Below are 19,327 nucleotides of genomic sequence, written 5' to 3' on the forward strand. Positions count from 1 at the left end.
TTAATTAATTCGTTATTTGAACTACTATAATAATACTACATTACTATAACAATACTACATTACTATAATAATACTACATTACTATAACAATACTACATTAATAATAGCACTAGGTTTAAACTTACCGGAAATTTGCGAGTTTACTCCACGTACTTATTTTAACAATCCAGTTTAAGTGTCACTAAATGCAGTCTGCCTGCTCAGTTGGCAGCATTTGGCAGACACAAGAATGTCAAGATTGGGCAGCCCCTTTTTAGATAGTGCCACAGTGCCCTCTGTAGATACTGAACGCGCTGGCCGGGCATTCCGGTCAAGTAGGAGCCACTGACGTCACTGTCCATGTACGGACAGTCACTTCAGAGGCCTCCTCTATCAGCGGAATTCTTGATCAGAGCGCTCTGGCTGGGGATTCCACTCCTAGAGGGAGCCCCAATGAAGCTTTCTATAGAGACGGGGTGTAGCGCTGTAAACAGGGTGCGGTATATGGTGTGGCACGATCTACACAGGGGGGTGTGGAGCGCTCCTCATTCAGCCTGCTCTCTGCTCTCCCGCTGTCAGCGTGCCACAGATGACAGCTTCAGGGGCCGTGTGTTTGAGACCTCTGGGATAGACCATCACAGATCTGAATCCCGGGACCCCAGCCCTTCAGCTGTAGCAGCAATTCACAGGTATTGCAGCCTTCTTTTCCTATTGAAGTGAATGGGAGAAGAAGGCTGCAATACCTGTGAATCGCTGCTACATTTGTTTTGAGCAAAAATAAATGAAGGGGAAGCAGCGCTCATATGAGTGCTGCAGCCTCTTTAAAGCAGCTGATCGGCGGGGGTCCCGTGAGTCGGACCCCGACCCATCAGCTATTGATGGCCTATCGTGAGGATAGGCCATTAATTTTTAGCGACTGGATAACCTCTTTAATGGCTAACAGCGCATTCTCAGATTTGTCACTTTTAGAATAAAGAATTTCAAATTGTGAAATATTTCTCTCATTTTTCAGAACTCTATGCAAAACAATTCAGTCAGTGCCTGCAAAAGCAGTGAAACCTTGGGCAGTACACAAAGAAGAGAAAAAACAAGACACAATCACTTTCTTCAAACAGCTCAGCCCTACAAACCAAAGGTATCCGACTGTATTGCAGAACAATGAAAATAGAAAGTATATTTATTTGTGGGGATTAGTATCTAGCAGAGAGTACTGCAGGTGACTGCTGATGACTAAGAGAATGGGGCTAAATACAACTTAGTCAAGCAGATATCCCCTGTACATAGCTAATATACCTGTTTATCTACTGACAGGATGGTGTATGTGAAAAAGAGAACCCACAAAAGCCATGTAAAGCTGGAACCCTTGCAACTGAAGATGATAATGGAAGACCTTTCCATTATCCATTTAATGATCTTCTGGTCTGGGCAGTATTGATGAAGAGACAGAAGATGGCGCTCTTCTTTTGGCAACGTGGGGAGGAATCCATGGCTAAGGCTTTGGTTGCCAGATGTCTTTACCGAGCAATGTCCCATGAGGCTCGACAGTGGGATATTTTTGATGATACACCAGAAAAGCTAAACGACTATTCCAAGTAAATACAAATATATAAAAGTAATTTTATAAGTGTTTGTCTATTGTAAAATAGGTCATTATTAAATGTAAATATGTCATGTGTTTATTTTTATATAGTGTGAATATAATATGTGTCTATCTCCCTTTATATACAGATTTGGACTTGTTAAACTTTTCTCTTTGTCCTCTCTATTTAGAGAATTTGGGAACCTAGCTGTAGAACTCCTGGATAAAACCTACAAGCAGAATGAAATATTGACAATGAAGCTACTTACGTATCAGCTGAGCAACTGGAGTAATTCAACTTGCCTTAAACTCGCTGTTTCTGGAAGACTTCGAACATTTGTTTCCCATGCGTGTACTCAGAAGCTGCTGACAGATATGTGGATCGGGAGACTGAACCTAAGAAAAAATTATTGGTTCAAGGTATTTATTATGTTTTTTGGGGAATTTTTACCATAGAAATGCAATTGGGTCTAGAAGTATTTGGACAGTGACACAATTTCCATGATTTAGCCTCTGTATACTGTACACCACCACAATGGATTTGAAATAAAGAAATGACGATGTGATTAAAGTGAAGAGTTTCAGCCTTTAAATTTGGGTTGTCCCAGAATCAATTATTATCACTTATCCACAGAGTAGATGATAATTGTCTGATCACTGGGGTCCCCACCACTGGCACCCCCACCAATCACGAGAATGGGGGTCCTGGAACTCCCGGTTCGTCCTCACTGCTCAACCGCAGTGAGGAGGACATTGAATCGAGTGCTAAGCTGTTTCCGTCAGTCAAATAGACTTTGAATGAAGCAGCAGGCACATACTTGACCTCCACTCTATTTACGCTCCTCCTCACTGCGGGGGTGCAATGAGGAGAAACAGAGGGTTCGGGACCCACATTCTCGTGATCTGTGGATTGGTGACAATGGTAAACTCTGGGCAAGCCCTTTCAGGGGTTTCGCTAAAATATAGCATTTAGGAATTATAGCCACTTTTTACATAATCCCTCCTTTTCTGACAGGCTCAAGAGTAACTGGACTACCTTCCATAAATCTAATATTTTTTTTTTAATACTTGGAAGCAAATGTTTTGCAGTCAATGACTGCTTGAATTCTGGATCCATGGACATCACTAAGTGCTGAGTTTACTCTCTTGGGATGGTTTGCTAGGTCTTTACTACAGCCCCCTTTAGTCACTTTAACTTGTTTGTGACTTTCTGCCTTCATTTTTGTGTTGCTGACCTCGCCAATGCATTTCTACTTTTTAAGGATGTACTAAATTGTTGATTTGGCCTCTAACGTTTGTGCTGTCTCTCTAATGGGTTTGGTTTATTTTTTCCGCCTAATGATAGCACCCTTCATTGCATTGCCACCTCTTTGGACCGCATATTGAGAGTTCTCATTAACTGCTAGCAAATGCAAATTCAACACTTGGAATCAACTCCAGACCTTTTATCTCCTTGTCATGAAAGGAGGAGGGATGAGGCCACATCCGACCATGAAACTGCTTATAAATAGATTGTCCAATTACTTTGGAGCCTGTGAAAATAGAAGGGTTATGAAAAAAATGGTTATTTCTAAACTACGAAAATTATGTCACTGTCCAAATACTTCTGGACACGACTGTTTATCAAGTTATGAGTAACAGAAAAGTATATTATGTTCACAATCTGTTTGTTTATGTTTAAAGGCTCATATATATGCCATATTACTGCTCCGTATTTTATGGAGCCGTAATAGTTGACAGCAAAAGAGGAGTACTGTACCTCGGTATTCCTCCGATTTGATACGACTCCGACAAAAGAAAAAATGTGATATTTTCCATGTAACTCTGTATGTACAGAGGTATTTTTCTATAGAATCAACCTATGTGCAATGCTGTTCAGGCTCCACGCACACGGCCCTACTGTGGGCATGAGGCTGATCATAGACTAACCAAATTAAAGGATCACACCATTGACGATAGATTTTGGGGACAGCTTACCTCATCCCCCTAGAAGATTCACACAGCTCTCCTCCTCCCGCTCCCTGCACAGTGACCTCTGTACAGGTCATAGAGCATGCACACAATACTCTTCCATGAAAGTCAATGAGTTGTCTCCAGCCTTCCATTTCCTATGGTCCATATGGCTGCTGTAAAGCATCTCTCTGAACTGCTGTGCCCAGGCTACCACATAATAAATAAATCAGCAATCAGAAACTAAAAAACTGATTAGAAAAAAAAGAATATGGTAATACATTCCCTTTAAAGCTGGCCATACATAGTGATTTTGGTATCTGTAAAGACAGATTTAGACCATCTGTTGTCGTAACTCTGCTCCCTTTTGTGACACAAAAGAACATGTCAGATCCTGACTGAAGGTTATAGCTGTCAAAAACTCGATCTGACGTTGCTCGGGTGTAGTCATTGCATTATGGGAGAACTCAACAACAATCGCCAAATGGAACATTGTCAACATCAATATGTTTTTTTCACTTTTTTATGTTCTCTTCCTGTGGCTCAGGGCAACAAGGATAACTAGCTATTGTGGAGCCCTGGAAAAAAAAAAAGTTTTATTGTTCGTCATCAGTTTATGTATTTTGAATCGGCACAATATCATTGTTGTTTATTATATTTACCATATTTGGGTCTTTTGTTTTAGGTGATTTTAGGTATTTTGCTCCCACCAATTATACCACTGTTGGAATACAAAACCAGAGCACAAATGTCCCATATCCCAGTTTCCCAGGATGCTCATGAAATGATTCTAAATGAAGGTCCAGAGGTGAAGTTCAATGTAGAAGGAGGTGCTGAGGTAAGATCTGAAAATTAGAGTGCAGTCACACTCGGCAGATTTTGTTGCAGAAATTTTCCACTATTGAAAATCAGTTCCATTCATCTGGAATCGGAAGACCATGCAGTGGTCATGTGCAGTTCATCAGTCATGTGCTGCTGCAGTCAATTCCTGGCCTCGGCGATCAGTGCTATATATGGCAGTGTCACCGCTGAAGCCAGTGATTGGCTGCAGCAGCACGTGACCAGTAAACTGCACATGGCTGCTGCAAGATCACCCGGGACCTGAGCGGCATAGAAAGGGAACTCCGCGCTGAAGCTGGTGGCACTTCAGGAGTGAAAATCTGTTAGTTTACATCCTATGCTCTGCCTTAAATGTCTAAAAATCCCGGATAACCTATTTAACCTTTATTCTTGTTTATTGTTTATACTGTTTAAAAAAAACTCCAAAGTTATTCCTTACGACATGTAAGCTGTGCATTTCCTACAGGATGGGAATTGGATGTCTAGTCAATTGTTAGCATCTCTGTCAGACCCTCACTCCTTTACATCATGGCAGGTCACTCAACTACGACACTTTTTCACGTCACTGCCGAACCCTTCAGAATACTGCCGAGACAAGACCCCTTTTGAACTTCTTTGCACTGGCATAGGCACAATACATCATATGCTATCCAGCCTTTATGTCCTTCTAAACTCCCCATCCAATCTCCCTACGCCCTCCAATTTGGTAAGTTGGGAAGGGGATTTAGGCATAACTCTTACTTCTGAACACAAGGATCGTTTGTTCACGCTGACTCATAATTCTTCCATGGCTAGTAGATTCCAGAAAGCTGGGTTTAAGATCCTGTCACGCTGGTATAGAGTGCCTTCCAGACTGCATGCCATGATACCTGTGGTCTCCCTGCTGTGCTGGAGATGTGGAGACCATGCAGGCACGATTTTACACACATTTTGGGAATGTTCAAAGTTGACTGACTTTTGGTCAGTAGTGTGGCGTGTCACCTCCAAATTCACTGATTTTCCTCTCCAGCGTTGACCAGCCTTCTTTCTGCTGCATCTGTGTGATGTTCCGTTGTCTACATACAGGCATTCTGTGGTTTGCCATCTGGTGAATGCAGCTAGAGCCTGTATTCCCGTGCTGTGGAGACAATCCAATCCCCCGTCGATTGCCATGTGGTTTTGTAAAATACAGGAGATCATGAGAATGGAGGATCTTACTGCATCTATGAGAGGAACTCACGCTAAATTCATCAAGACCTGGTACTATTGGATTCGATTTCAGTCTTTGCCAGAATATAGGGCCATGGTTGTCTTTCAACTCTGTTCTTTCTGGTCTTGATATGGTTGTTCGTCCCATGCCCCCCCCCCCCCCTTCCTTCCTATTTCCTCTTCTACCTTTCTCTTCTTTTGCTAATATTACTGTGTTTCATGTATTATGCAACTGTGTTATGTCGACGATGTGTAGCCGTCAAGTTTTCTTGTTCAATTAAACTGTCAAACGTTGATCATTCTAGCAATGACACTTTCTGTTGGCCTGCATGCCGATATTTGTGCTCTCCCATGTTTGCACTTTCTTATCTTATACTTTGTCTTTAAAATGAAAATAAAGAATTTATTTTAAAAAAATAGAGGTAATGGAAGCATCCACCATTATGTAAAAGTCTATATGATCTCTTCATAATACAAATGTTGATGTTTTTACCATATCATGTAAAGATTAGACTAGATTAGTGGTTTATAAACACTCGATATTACCTCTATGTAATTCTTCATAAATACAGATTGTAGACTGATTGTATATTCTAGGGTATTCATAAAGAAGCCGAAGTGCCGGATGGATTTGGAGGAAATGTTCCTGGTATGAGGAGTGAAGGAAAACCTCACCGTCTTCCACTGGCACAGAAATATTTTGCGTTTTACCATGCCCCAATCGTGAAGTTCTGGTTCAACACGGTAACCGAGATATTTTTTTGCGTCATGTGTCGTTTAATGGTTTGTTCTCTTTTCTATAATATCCTATTAGTAAGAGGGAGTTGATTTGACCCATTATGTTCAAAGGTAACGTTGATAATAACATTGTTAAGAAAGCTTGTGAAATTGTGTTAGTGGGCTATAAATCTAGGCAGGGGCGGACATACTGTCGGTAGAGCCTATTCCGCTGCACGGGGTCCCACTGGCCACAAGTATTGCGCCACATCTTCTAACTTTCTCACACTCTCCATGGGTCTCTCACGGATTACACAGACATTGCATCATCCCAGTCATCCAATCACAGAGCTTTTTGAGTGTCTGAGCTGCACTGTGATTGGCTAATAACTGAAGATGCAGTTCCTGTGTGTCTGAGTCATCTACAGCCATAGTTGGAGTAGCAAGAGGAAGGAGTGTAGCAGCCTTCAGTACAGGGATCCCTTCACTATACTACCCTAGACCACCATGGAGGTTATTATTAACCCCTTCATTGCTCTAGACCACCAGGGATGTTCTTATTAACCCCTTTACCGCTATGCCCGCCAGTGATGTTATCATTAATCCCTTTACTGCCCTTGACCACCAGAGATGTTAGCTGTTACCGTGGGGAAAATTAGGACTATCTGGCAGGTTTTTTTTTCAGAGAGAACAACAAAACTTATTTTTTTACGGTCAATCATTTAAGATGTAAGTTATGGGTAAGCTGGCGGAAAGGGGTCCACTCGCTGCTTTTGTACAGGGGCCCTCAGTTGTCTGAATCCGGGGCTATTTATACTATACCTGTGATATACTATTTACTGACAATTGTAATTCATGTATTGTTTCTTTTCTTTTAGCTGGCATACCTGGCCTTTTTAATGCTCTACACATATGTGGTGCTGGTTAAAATGGAAAGTTTACCTTCTGTGCAAGAATGGATTGTGTTTTTATTTATAGTCACCACAGCAGTGGAGATAACAAGGGAGGTGCGTACAATGCAAACAAATTTTAAACTATTAGGCTGGATTCACATTTGCAGTTTTGATGCAGTTTTAGGTGCAGTTGTTTTTTTAGCCAAACACAGGAGTGGTTCCGAAAAAGAGGAGCCTATAAGTCTTTTCTTAAGGCCTTTTTCCCACGCAAACTATTGTAAGAAAACTGCATACATTTCAAGCTTTATTTCATTGCATTTTTTACAAACATTTTTGGTGGCGTTTTAGATTTTGTAACATTTTAAACATTAGTTTTTCTGGTGTTTTTAAAGTCTATGGGAAAATGCCAGAAAATTTTTATTCTACATTAAACTCTATATTTCACTATAGAGCTTAAAGTAACATCTGGCCACATGATTTTTAACTAAAAAAGTTAGAAATGCCAATAAACACACTGCAAAAAAATGTATGACATTCCAATTCATATATTTAAAGTTGTTATCCAGGATTTTTAAAATGAGCAGCAGGGCTGGTAATGGAATTACATAGTAAACTAACAGATACTAACCGCCTGAAGTGCCCTCTGCTCCAGCGCTGAGGTCCCGTGCTCCGCTGCTCTAGACTCGGAAGACCGTGCAGTGGTCATGTGCAGTTCATCAGTCATGTGCCACTGCAGTCAATTCCTGGCCTCGGCGATCAGTGCCATATATGGCAGCGTCACCGCTGAAGCCAGTGATTGGCTGCAGCAGCAGCACGTGACCAATAAACTGCACGTGGCTGCTGCAGGAACATCCGGGGCCGGAGCGGCATAGAAAGGGAACTCCACGCTGAAGCTGGTGGCACTTCAGGAGTGAGAATCTGTTAGTTTACATCCTATGCTCTGCCTCAAATTTCTAAAAATCCTGAATAACATCTTTAGCCTTTATTCTTGTTTATACTGTTTAGAAAAACTCCAAAGTTATTCCTTAGGACAATCATAGAGTGAATTCACACACGGCAGATTTTGTTGCAGACATTTTCTGTAACTAAAAATCAGTTCTATTCACCTGAACTTTCAGAAATTCATACATCTGTTGCAGAAAGAACTACAGTCAGATGAATGCAACTGATTTTTTAAGTCACAGAAAATTTCTGCAACAAATTCTGTCACATGTGACTGCACCATTAGGCTGGGTTCACACTGTGCATTTTTGTCGCGGTTTTAGAATGTTTTTTTGTTTTGGTTGATGAACTCTCATTGAAAGACGTGGGATATTATCTAACAAAAAAACCAAAAACGCATGTTAAAAACGCAACAAAAACGCACTGTGTCAACCCAGTCGTAGGCTCCTGAACATCAGTCAATATTAATATGTTTATCTGGGTTGATTTAATTAATGGTACAGTGGTAATAGAAGCAATTTTGATTAATTCAGTCCAACTGCACTATACAGTATATTAATTTTTGAGGAAAAGACATTTTCATGTCACATGAAGGGAATAATGTCTAATTAAAGGGAAACTGCCAATGGAATAAGGCTCATACAGATACCCTAAAAAATAAACACAATCCCCTTACAACCAACCTAACCAATCCACATATTAGACAATTCTAATTAATACCATACCCAATCTCTGCTGGGTGATGCCCCTGATATGTGCTGAGTAACAACGCCCACTCATAGCATACTGTCCATACAGTATATGCAATAACCAGAGTATTGACACCTTACTCTAGTACCCTTGCAGTTGGCTCAATGCAGTTGCTGTCATCTGCCTCAGAGAAAAAAACAATATACAGTGGTGCCCTTACAATTCTTACCTTTAATACTCCTGTAAGCAGGGCCGCCATCAGGGGGTTATTAGGGGTACTTCTGTAAGGGGCCCTGCCAGAGATGCCTGTAAGGCTTCGTTCACATTTGCATTGGGACTCCAATCATGGATTCCGTTGTACCTTTCCGTCAGGGGAACCCATGAATGGAATCCAAACTGAAACAAACGGAAACCATAGGTTTCCATTTGTATCACCGTTGATTTCAATTGAGATGGATCCGGTGCTAATGGTTTCCATTTGTCACCGTTCTTTAAGGGTCTGATCATTTTGACGGCATCAATACCATAGTCGACTGCGCTATTAATTCCGTGAAAACGACGGAACCCTTAAAAAACTGTGACAAACGGAAACCATTTGCACCAGATCCGTCACCATTTAAAGTGTAGCTAAACTTTTGACATGTCATAGTGACATGTCAGAAGTTTGGCTTGTTGGGGGTCCGAGCACTGAGACCCCCACCAATCGCTAGAACGGAGCAGCTGAAGTGCTCGTGTGAGCACTCAGCTGCTTCGTGTCTGTTCGGCTATTTCCGGAAATAAATGTACCAGTGTATGGACTCAATAGAAAGCCTATGAGTCCGTACTGCGATACATCGGCTTTCAGCAAAAAGCAGAACAGACACGAAGCGGCTGAGCGCTCACACGAGCACTTTAGCTGCTTCGTTCTAGCGATTGGTCGGGATCTCAGTGCTCGGACCCCCACCAATCCAAACTTCTGACATGTCTCTATGACATGTCAGAAGTTTGTCAAACGTTTAGCTACACTTTAAATCAATGGTGATTCAAATGAAGCCTAAGACTTTCATCACGTATGATTAGCGCATTAGCCGTTAAATGGGGAATACCGCTCTTATGCTCTTCCAGACACTGTGCATCTGTGATAAATAAAACACACACTTCTAAACAGTAGCAAGTTTCAAGCGCAGGGCTTCATAAATATGCCGTTCAGGCTGAATTCCATATTTTTCAATGCACTTACACTAAAATACTGACATAAATGATCTTCCTTCCACAATCTGTACCATAGTTATACAATGCTTTGTTTCAAAATACACTTCCTGTAGATGCACTTGGATATAATGTCATGTAATTCAGTTGATGAGCTCTTCTGACCATGCTAAACGGATTGTTGCACTTTCTATGTTCCAGATCTTCATTTCAGAAGCAGGAAAAAGTTCTCAGAAGCTTAAAGTGTGGCTCCACAGTTATCTCAATGTCAACGAATTCTTGGGAATAATGACTTTTTTTGTGGGTTTTTGTCTGAGATTTGGCTCTAGCAATGTCACAAATGAACCCTCTGAGGTCTTAATGTTTACTGCTGGAAGATTAGTATACTGCCTGAACACTATATTTTGGTTTGTGAAGTTATTGGACATATTAAATGTCAATAAAGATGCTGGGCCTTATGTTTTCATGATTGGAAAAATGGTAAGATTTTGAATAGTAAGACTCTATTAATAAGGCTCCGTTCACACCTGCTTTAGTTATTTTCTGTCAGATTTCCATTGCTTTTTGATGGTCAGAGTAGCACAGCATGTTGCCCTGTTTTATCCAGTAAAAAAAAAAAGCCAAACTTGGAAAAACCTGATGGAACCTGTTGAACTCATTTCAAGTCAACGGGGGAAGGGGGGACAGACCATGCCAAATCATAATGGACCTGTTAAATAAATGATAATGAACCCATCTTAGGCCCTGTTCACATCACGTTTATAGACTTCCAAGCACTCCTGACGTATACCTCTGACAAAACGCAGAAACGTATCCCACTGTATAGTGTTGGGCCCTGGGGAAGCTCCTGACGTCACTGTTCATATATGGACAGTGATGTCAGTAGCTACAATGCCAGAGCTCTCTGGCCAGGGATTACGGTCCTGGCGAAACTATTGACATCACTGTCCATATATGGTCGGGGGCTTTTCAATGCCGGAGTCCCTGGCCAGAGTGCTGTCAATGCTCTGGCTGGTGACTCTGTAGTTGAAAGCTCCAGACATCACTTTCCATACATGGACAGTGACATCAGGGTCTTCTCCAGTCCTGGAGTCCCCGGCCAGTGCGCTTACGATGCTCTGGCTGGGGACTCTGTAGTCGAAAGCCCCTGACCTCGTAACATAAGGGGCTTCCCAAGGGCCTAGCTGAGGCTCTGCCCTGGGGAACTCCCAATCGTTTTGACATCTCCTGTAACATGCAGGAGTTTTTTTTTATCTCTTGTAGTGTTAAGGACCTGTAGTGTACAAAGCACCTTGAAAACTTACATTCAAGGGACCAGAGTGATCGAATTACCCATCCTGTTATGTTTCAAAAACCTATTAGGTCTTGTTTTACTAGTTGTGAAAAGTTGTCTAGAGTTTCACTTGTATTAATTGTAATCAAGGGAAATCCCTGTGAAAAATGTAGAACACATTAGTTGGTAATCCAGATTAATTAGCAATGATCACAATTTATATGTGTTAAATGACTTGTGGAGGGCTGCTCATTCCCCTGTGCTCCTATTTGTTTTGTAAAGAAATAATCTATTCTTTATTTTAGATGTCAAGAATGTTTTTCATTGTGGTTATCATGGGAATAGTAGTGTTTTCCTTTGGTGTGCCAAGAAAGGCGATCCTTTATCCTAATGAAGAACCTTCTTGGTCCCTTGCTAAAGATGTAGTATTTCGTCCATACTGGATGACCTATGGTGAAATGTTTGCATATGAAATAGATGGTAAGTTCAGCATCAATTATACATAGACTTCCATGCATATTCTTTGATGTAGGAGATAAACTGTACTTACTAATACAAGACTTGAAGGTAAGCAGAGACTGAACACTAGTTAGGTATAGTAATTGGAAAGGGCTATTACATAAGCTTTATACCTTTAAATCATGCAGATGTGCAAAAAAACGGAACACAAACTTTGTTATCCAAAACCATCAGAGACCTTTTAACTATTTTTCTATGATTTTTTTTTATAATCAACACCGCTGCTTTCCTAGACCAAATGTCTCCATTTATTCGAAATGTATCTTCACATTGAGCATCTGCATATAGGGGGTTATACCCAGCCTATTTCATTGTACTGAGAATCTGGAGTTGTAGTGGGATGGGATAATGAGCACTTACTATATTAAGATAAGTGGCTGCAGCATTTGTAAGATATTTACAGCCCGACCTGCTACGAAGCTTCATCGCATTCCAATATATACAGAGGCATAGCTAAGTTCTCCAGCACCTGGGACAAAGATTCAGTTCCCGCCAACCTCTTTCCCGACATCTCCTTCCCCTCGCCATGTTTGTTTTCTCTACCAATCAATGAGTTGTCATTTTTTTCCCACATTTTTTTGGGTGTAACTCGAGAATAAAACCATTTGTACATTTTACAAGCAATATAGTTCTATATACAACACCAGAACCAAGCTCATTACATATATACAGCACCAGAACAAAGCTCAGTACATATATACAGCACCAGAACAAAGCTCAATATATATTCAGAACCAGAACAAAGCTCAACATATATACAGCACCAGAACCAAGCTCATACATATATACAGCACCAGAACTAAGCTCTATATATATATATATATATATATATATATATATATATATATACATACACACAGTACCAGAATCAGGCTCAGTACATATACACAACACCACAACCAGGCTCAATACACAAATTAGACAGGAGAACCAAGCTCAATATATATATATATATATATATATATATATACTGTACCAGAACAAAGCTCAGTACATGTATACAACACCAAAACCTTGCTCAGTACATATATATAACACCAGAACCAAGATCAGTACATAAATACGACACCAGCACAAATACAGCTCAATTTAGTGCAACCCCTGCCATATAGGTTTGCACTAAATTGTATACAGCTCCCAGCATTGCCCGATCAATGGTAAGAATATGCTGGGAATTGCTGTTTCACAAAAAAAATCATACTACCCATAATCTCGCTGCAGATCATACAGTGACTACAGTACTGATTAGAGGCAGAATAAACATTTATATTAAGTGACTCACAGTTGACGTCCGATTCTAGTTCTTCTTTTTCTTCTTTTTTCTCCGTCCGGTCCAGACCTCTATGATGACTTCTCCCAGCCACAGCTCATTTCTGCAGTTTGCCGCTCAGATGTCTTCAGCTTCTTACTTTTCAAACATTTCTGCACATATAAATGAAGATACAGTTCTCATGGTGTCACACACTATGAACCTAAATATATTTGCACAATATACTGTGTCCCTGATTATAATAGCACAATACACTGTGTCCCTGAATATAATAGCGCCATACGCTGTGTCCCACACACACACTGTGCCCTCTGTAGATAGTGCCCTGCATAGACCCCCTGTAAATAGTGACCTCCATAGAGCCCTGTAGATAGTGCCCCACATACAGCCCCCTGTAGATCGTGCCCCACATATAGCCACTTCTGTAGCTAGTGCCCCACATATAGCCACCCCTGTAGATAGTGCCCACATATAGCCCCCCTGTAGATAGTGCCCTACATATAGCCCCCTGTATATACTGCCCCACATATAGCCCCCTCTGAAAATAGTGCCCTACATACAGCCCTCCTGTAGATAGTGCCCCACATGTAGCCTCCGTTGTAGATAGTGCCCCACATAAAGCCCACTTCTGTAGATAGTGCCCCACATATAGCCCCCTGTATATAGTGCCTGACATATAGCTCCCCCTGTATATAGTGCCCCACATATAGCTCCCCTGTAGATAGTGCTCCACATATAGCCCAACCCTGTATATAGTGTCCAACATATAACTCACCCCTGTAGATAGTGCCTCACATATAGCTCCCCTATAGATAGTGCTCCACATATAGCCCACCCCTGTATGTAGTGCTTCACATATAGCTCCCCATATAGTGCTCCACATATAGCCCACCCCTGTATATAGCCCCCTGTAGATATAGCCCACCCCTGTATATAGCCCCCTGTAGATATAGCCCACCCCTGTATAGTGCCCTACATATAACTCCCCCTATAAATAGATATAACTCCCCCTATAAATAGTGCTTCACATATAGCCCACCCCTGTATATAGTGCCTCACATATAGCTCCCCCTATAGTGCTCCACATATAGACCCCCCCCCCCTGTAGATAATGCCACTCACATTTTTATTAGGATAAAACAATTTTTTTTTAACATACTCACCTTAATCCCATTCCCACGCCGTCCGTTGACAATGCAGACCTGCTCTCTTCTGAGCAGGTCTGCTGGGGTTGAACGACGCAAGCGGCGCGATAACGTCATTGTGCCACTTTTGTCGTTGAAAGCCACTGATTGACAGGGCAAGTCATTCTGCCCTGACAATAAGCACCTTTCATAGTCGAAAGAGGCGCGATGACCTCATCGCACTGCTTGCGTCTATGAAAGGCGCTGATTGGCAGTGCAGAATGACTTGCCCTGACAATCAGCGCCTTCACAATATTGAAGTCTATTCAGTCAATTTTAATTCCTCTTTTGAAACGGATGACATATCTATGTATTAATACTGAGAACGCTAGAAACGCTGAGTCTTTTCCATGCTAAATCTCACCACGCAATGTGTCAGGGAACTCTGCCCCCTTCCTCATATGCATACACTGATATAGTGAGCAATTTGCTCTTTATTCTGCCTAAAATGTGTTAAATGAGCTGTACTTGTAAATACATATATGTGATTATCAGTAATCTTACATGTTCGGAAATCCTTATGTAGCAATTTTAGGATGGCAGATTTCTCACTCATTGAAACATCTTGCAGTTTGACAACCCTTAAAGGGGTTGTCCGGTTTCAGCAAATTAATGTTATTTTTTTGTATAATTAACCCCTTGCCGACATTTGACGTATCCATACGCCAAAGTCGGGTAGGGGAAGTATCTAAGCTCTAGCGCGATCCCGCTAGTTTAACTCGTTTAATGCTGCGGTCAATACTGACCGCAGCATTTAAATCGTCAAAAAGAGGGGGGGCGGCCCCCTCTTACAGCTCATCGTGCCCCCCGCAACGCAATCGCGGTGGGGCGATGCTTGCTATGGCTGCCTGGGGGCTTATTGAACGCCCCCATGTCCTCCATCTTTGTACACCTATTAATCCTTGCCTCCGGCAGGGTTTAATAGGTGCCTGTCAGAATCACGATATACTGCAATACATTAGTATTGCAGTATATCGTGCAGCGATCGCTGGTTGAAGTCCCCTAGGGGGACTAATAAAAAAAAGTACAAATCAGTTAAATAAAGTGGGGCCCGTTTATTTTCACCAAAAGAATGTTGTGAGCTGCGGGCCCCCCTTTCAATTAGGTTTGGCCGGGCCTCTCACATCAGTACCCCTAATACCCCCCCTGATGGCGGCCCTGGGTAGCATGGGGGTTGTCATGGGGGTCGTCAAAGACCGCCGCCCGTGCGACCGATCGCGCGCACCCGCAAACTACCGCGCATGCGCACCCGCGACCGCCTGGAACCGCGCACCGAATTTTGAGGCAGATTTTGACCTGCCCACACTATCTTGCCGCGTTTTTTGCCCGCGGCGATTGAGGACAGCAGACAAAAAACGCAGGGAAAAATGCATTTTCTGCCTCCCATTGATTTCGATGGCAGGTCAGAGGCGGAACCGCTGCAAGAAAGGACGTGCTGCTTTTTCTTTTTTCCGCGACTGGCTCCCATTGATTTCAGATTAAATCAATGGGAGGCGGTTTTGGAAGTTTTTTGGTGCTGATTCTGACGCAGTGTCCGAGTCAATATCAAGGCCCAAAAACTCTGTGAACTGGGCCTTATTGTTAGGGCTTATTCAGACGAACGTGTAATACGTCCGTGCAACGTGCGTGATTTTCACGCGCCTCGCACGGACTTATGTTACTCTATGGGGCCGTGCGGACTGTCAGTGATTTTCACGCAGCGTGTGTCCGCTGCGTAAAACTCACGACATGTCCTATATTTGTGCATTGTTCGAGCATCACGCACCCATTGAAGTCAATGGGTGAGTGAAAATCACGCCCAGCACTTCCGCAGCCGTATAAACTATGAATGAAAACAAACATACAAACAGAGTGTCATAATGATGGCGGCTGCGTGAAAATTACGCAGCCACGCATCATACGCTGCTGACACACGAAGCTGTTATGGACCTTTTGCATGCGCAAAACGCCACGTTTTTGCGCGCGCAAAAAGCACACGCTCGTGTAAATCCGGCCTTAGGGTAGGAACACACTAGGCATGAACACTGCGGATTTTATGCAACACATTTTATTGTGGAAAATCCGCAGCGTATTACAGTCGCAGCAGAGTGGGTGAGATTTAAACAAATCTCATCCACACGCTGCAAAAAAAATTGACCTGTAGTGTGGCTTTTTAAGCCGCAGCATGTCAATTTATTCTGTGGAATCGCTGCTGCTCTGTTACGGAAATGCTGCGGTTTTGCCGCAAAAATCACAAATGAGAAAAAAAAAAAGGCACTTTTTTAAATTTATAAAAAAGTTTAGACTTGCCCCGGCCGTAGTCCTGGTGACGCGATCCTCTATTCTTAGCGCAGCTAGGCCTCCTGTCATGACGTTTCATCCCATGTGACCGCTGCAGCAGTCACATGGTCTACAGCGTCATCCCAGGAGGCGGGGCTACGTTAAGAAGAGAGAGATGCGTCACCTAAACTACGGCCAGGGCAAGTCCAAACTTTTTTTTCCCTGCAGGATTCCCGTAGCGGACATGCCTCACGAAACCTGCGCCACTATTTGGTGCGGTTTTGCTGGCAGAATTCCCTGCGGCAACCAGGGCGGATAAGCTGTGGAGTTTTACTCAGCATATCCGCCTAGTGTGTTCCTTATGATGTCGCTCCTGGAGCTGCTGCCGTTCTCCAAATAGGCAGTTGGTCCAGTAGAATTTGGAATTATTTTTTTTTGTGAACCAGCTTAAAAAAATACAAAACTTTTGTGTTAGGGCCTGTTCACATCACCGTTCGCTTCCGTTTCGGGGTTCCGTCTGAGGTTTCCGTCGGGTGAACCCCGCAACGGAAAGTGAAAGCACAGCTTCTGTTTCCGTCACCATTAGCGCAGTCGACTGCGCTATTGATTCCGTCCGAAAACCAGCCGGAATGGTGACGAACGGAAACCATTAGCGATGTTTCCGTCACCATTGAGATCAATGGTGACTGAAACGGAAGCTGTGCTGTCACTTTTACTTTCCGTTGCGGGGTTCGCCCGACAGAAACCTCAGACGGAACCCCGGAACGGAAGCGAACGGTGATGTGAACAGGCCCTAACACAAAAGTTTTGTATTTTTTTAAAGGGAACCTGTCACCAGCATTTTAGCTATAAAGCCAGCAATACCTGGTGAAAGTGGGTGAAAAATCATTGCCATCTAAGCTATAAATATGTTCTAAGTAAGCTCTGTAGCTTTAGTATTCGGTTTTTCAGTGGTCCCACACCGTATGCAAATGAGCAGAAAAGAGTCCAGCATCTCAGAGTGGACTCCACCTCCTTCTTTTTGATTGACAACTCCTTAGCCAGTCAGGGCCGGACAGGTGGTGGCAGTGGGCGTGGTTAAGAAGCTCCGTCCCAGAGGGAAAAATAATTACCATAAAAGGCGGGGCGTTTTTAATACTTTTACTAGATGGGCGTTCTGATGAGAAGTATCATCCACTTCTCTTCCAAACGCCCAGCTTCTGGCAGTGCAGACACAGCGTGTTCTCGAGAGATCACGCTGTGTCGTCACTCACAGGTCCTGCATCGTGTCAGACGAGCGGGGACAGATCGGCACCAGAGACTACAGATGATTCTGCAGCAGCATCGGCGTTTGCAGGTAAGTAGCTACATCGACTTACCTGCTAACGCCGATGCTGCTGCAGAATCAACTGAAGCCTCTGGTGCCGATGTGTCCGACACGATGCAGGACCTGTGAGTGACGTCACAGATCTGCACTGCCAGAAGCTGGGCGTTCTGAAGAGAAGTGGATGATACTTCTCGTCAGAGCGCCCAGCTAGTAAAAGTATTAAAAACGCCCCGATGTACGCACATAATACACGCCCACTTGGACTTTTACTTTTAAACACACCCACTTGGACTTTTGCAAGCCTCATTTGCATAACTACAAAAATGGTCATAACTTGGCCAAAAATGATCGTTTTTTAAAAATAAAAACGTTACTGTAATCTACATTGCAGCGCCTATCTGCTGCAATAGCAGATAGGGGCTGCAAAATCTGGTGACAGAGCCTCTTTAAGAAAGGCTCATTTGCATAAATATAAAAATGGTCATAACTTGGCCAAAAATGCTCGTTTTTAAAAAAACAAAACGTTACTCTTATCTACATTGCAGCGCCGATCTGCTGCAATAGGAGATAGGGGTTGCAAAATCTGGTGACAGAGCCTCTTTAAATGGGCGACTAGGTGTGCAAAAACGCACCAATATAGGACATGCACTGAGTTCTACGCAATGGACACACGCTGCGTGAAGACTCATGTCTGAATAGCCCAATTGAAATTAATGGGTCCGTGTCATGTGGGTTATTTCAACGCACAGAACACGGACAAGTATTACGCTGGTCTGAATGAGCCCTTACCCAGGTCCAGTCTAGAACTTACCTCCTCATAGAAGCTGATCAAATTAGTTTGACAGAACCGATCCCACATAAACCCATGCTGATACTGCGTTATATGTTTATTTTCATTTAGATACTCAAGAATAGCATCTCTTAGAAAACCTTCAAATATTTTACCCACAATGGAGGTTAAACTTACAGGCCTATAGTTTCCGGCCTCAATTTTTGATCCCTTTTTGAATATTGGCACCACATTTGCCATGCGCCAGTCCTGTGGCACAGACCTTGTTATGATAGAACCCTTAAATATTAGAAATAGGGGTCTGTCTATTACGATACTGAATTTCTGCAGATCTCCGGGGTGCCATCTGGCCCGGTGATTTGTCTAATTTAGTCTTTCTAAGGCGGCGCTGCACTTCTTGCTGGGATAAGCAGGTGACATTTAAAGGAGAATTGACTTTATCCTTAACCATTTATTGTCAATTAGTAGCATAAAACAAATATCTCTCTAAGGCTTCGTTCACATCTGCGTTAGGGTCCCGTTCTGACGTTCCGTCTGAGCTTCCCGTCAGAATAGGACTAATGGTGGAATAATGATAAACTACCATTTTTTTATTTTTAGAAAGGGACAACTGCACTGATATAAGAAAGATATGTGAGCAGAATTTTAAATACATGTATATTAGTAATATGTTTGATTTCCTATTCTATAAATAAATTAATAGAAAAAATAAAAAGTGGACAACCCCTTTAACAAACATCATTACCTAATCTACAAGATA

The 19,327-nt window shown here is 42.5% G+C and overlaps 1 protein-coding gene across 1 annotated transcript in view; it reads left to right on the top strand.

Annotated features, from left to right (window-relative positions):
• LOC142750442 (transient receptor potential cation channel subfamily M member 7-like) overlaps positions 1-19,327 on the top strand; it is a 94,850-nt gene that overhangs the window by 41,010 nt on the left and 34,513 nt on the right. The window contains exons 18-25 of the mRNA XM_075859443.1: positions 992-1,121; positions 1,301-1,571; positions 1,750-1,978; positions 4,194-4,346; positions 6,134-6,280; positions 7,132-7,260; positions 10,168-10,446; positions 11,545-11,719. Of these exons, the coding sequence (XP_075715558.1) occupies positions 992-1,121; positions 1,301-1,571; positions 1,750-1,978; positions 4,194-4,346; positions 6,134-6,280; positions 7,132-7,260; positions 10,168-10,446; positions 11,545-11,719 (1,513 nt within the window). The remainder of the gene's footprint in view (positions 1-991; positions 1,122-1,300; positions 1,572-1,749; positions 1,979-4,193; positions 4,347-6,133; positions 6,281-7,131; positions 7,261-10,167; positions 10,447-11,544; positions 11,720-19,327) is intronic.

The sequence above is a fragment of the Rhinoderma darwinii genome, chromosome 3, assembly GCF_050947455.1.
Source record: "Rhinoderma darwinii isolate aRhiDar2 chromosome 3, aRhiDar2.hap1, whole genome shotgun sequence".
NCBI lineage: Eukaryota > Metazoa > Chordata > Amphibia > Anura > Rhinodermatidae > Rhinoderma > Rhinoderma darwinii.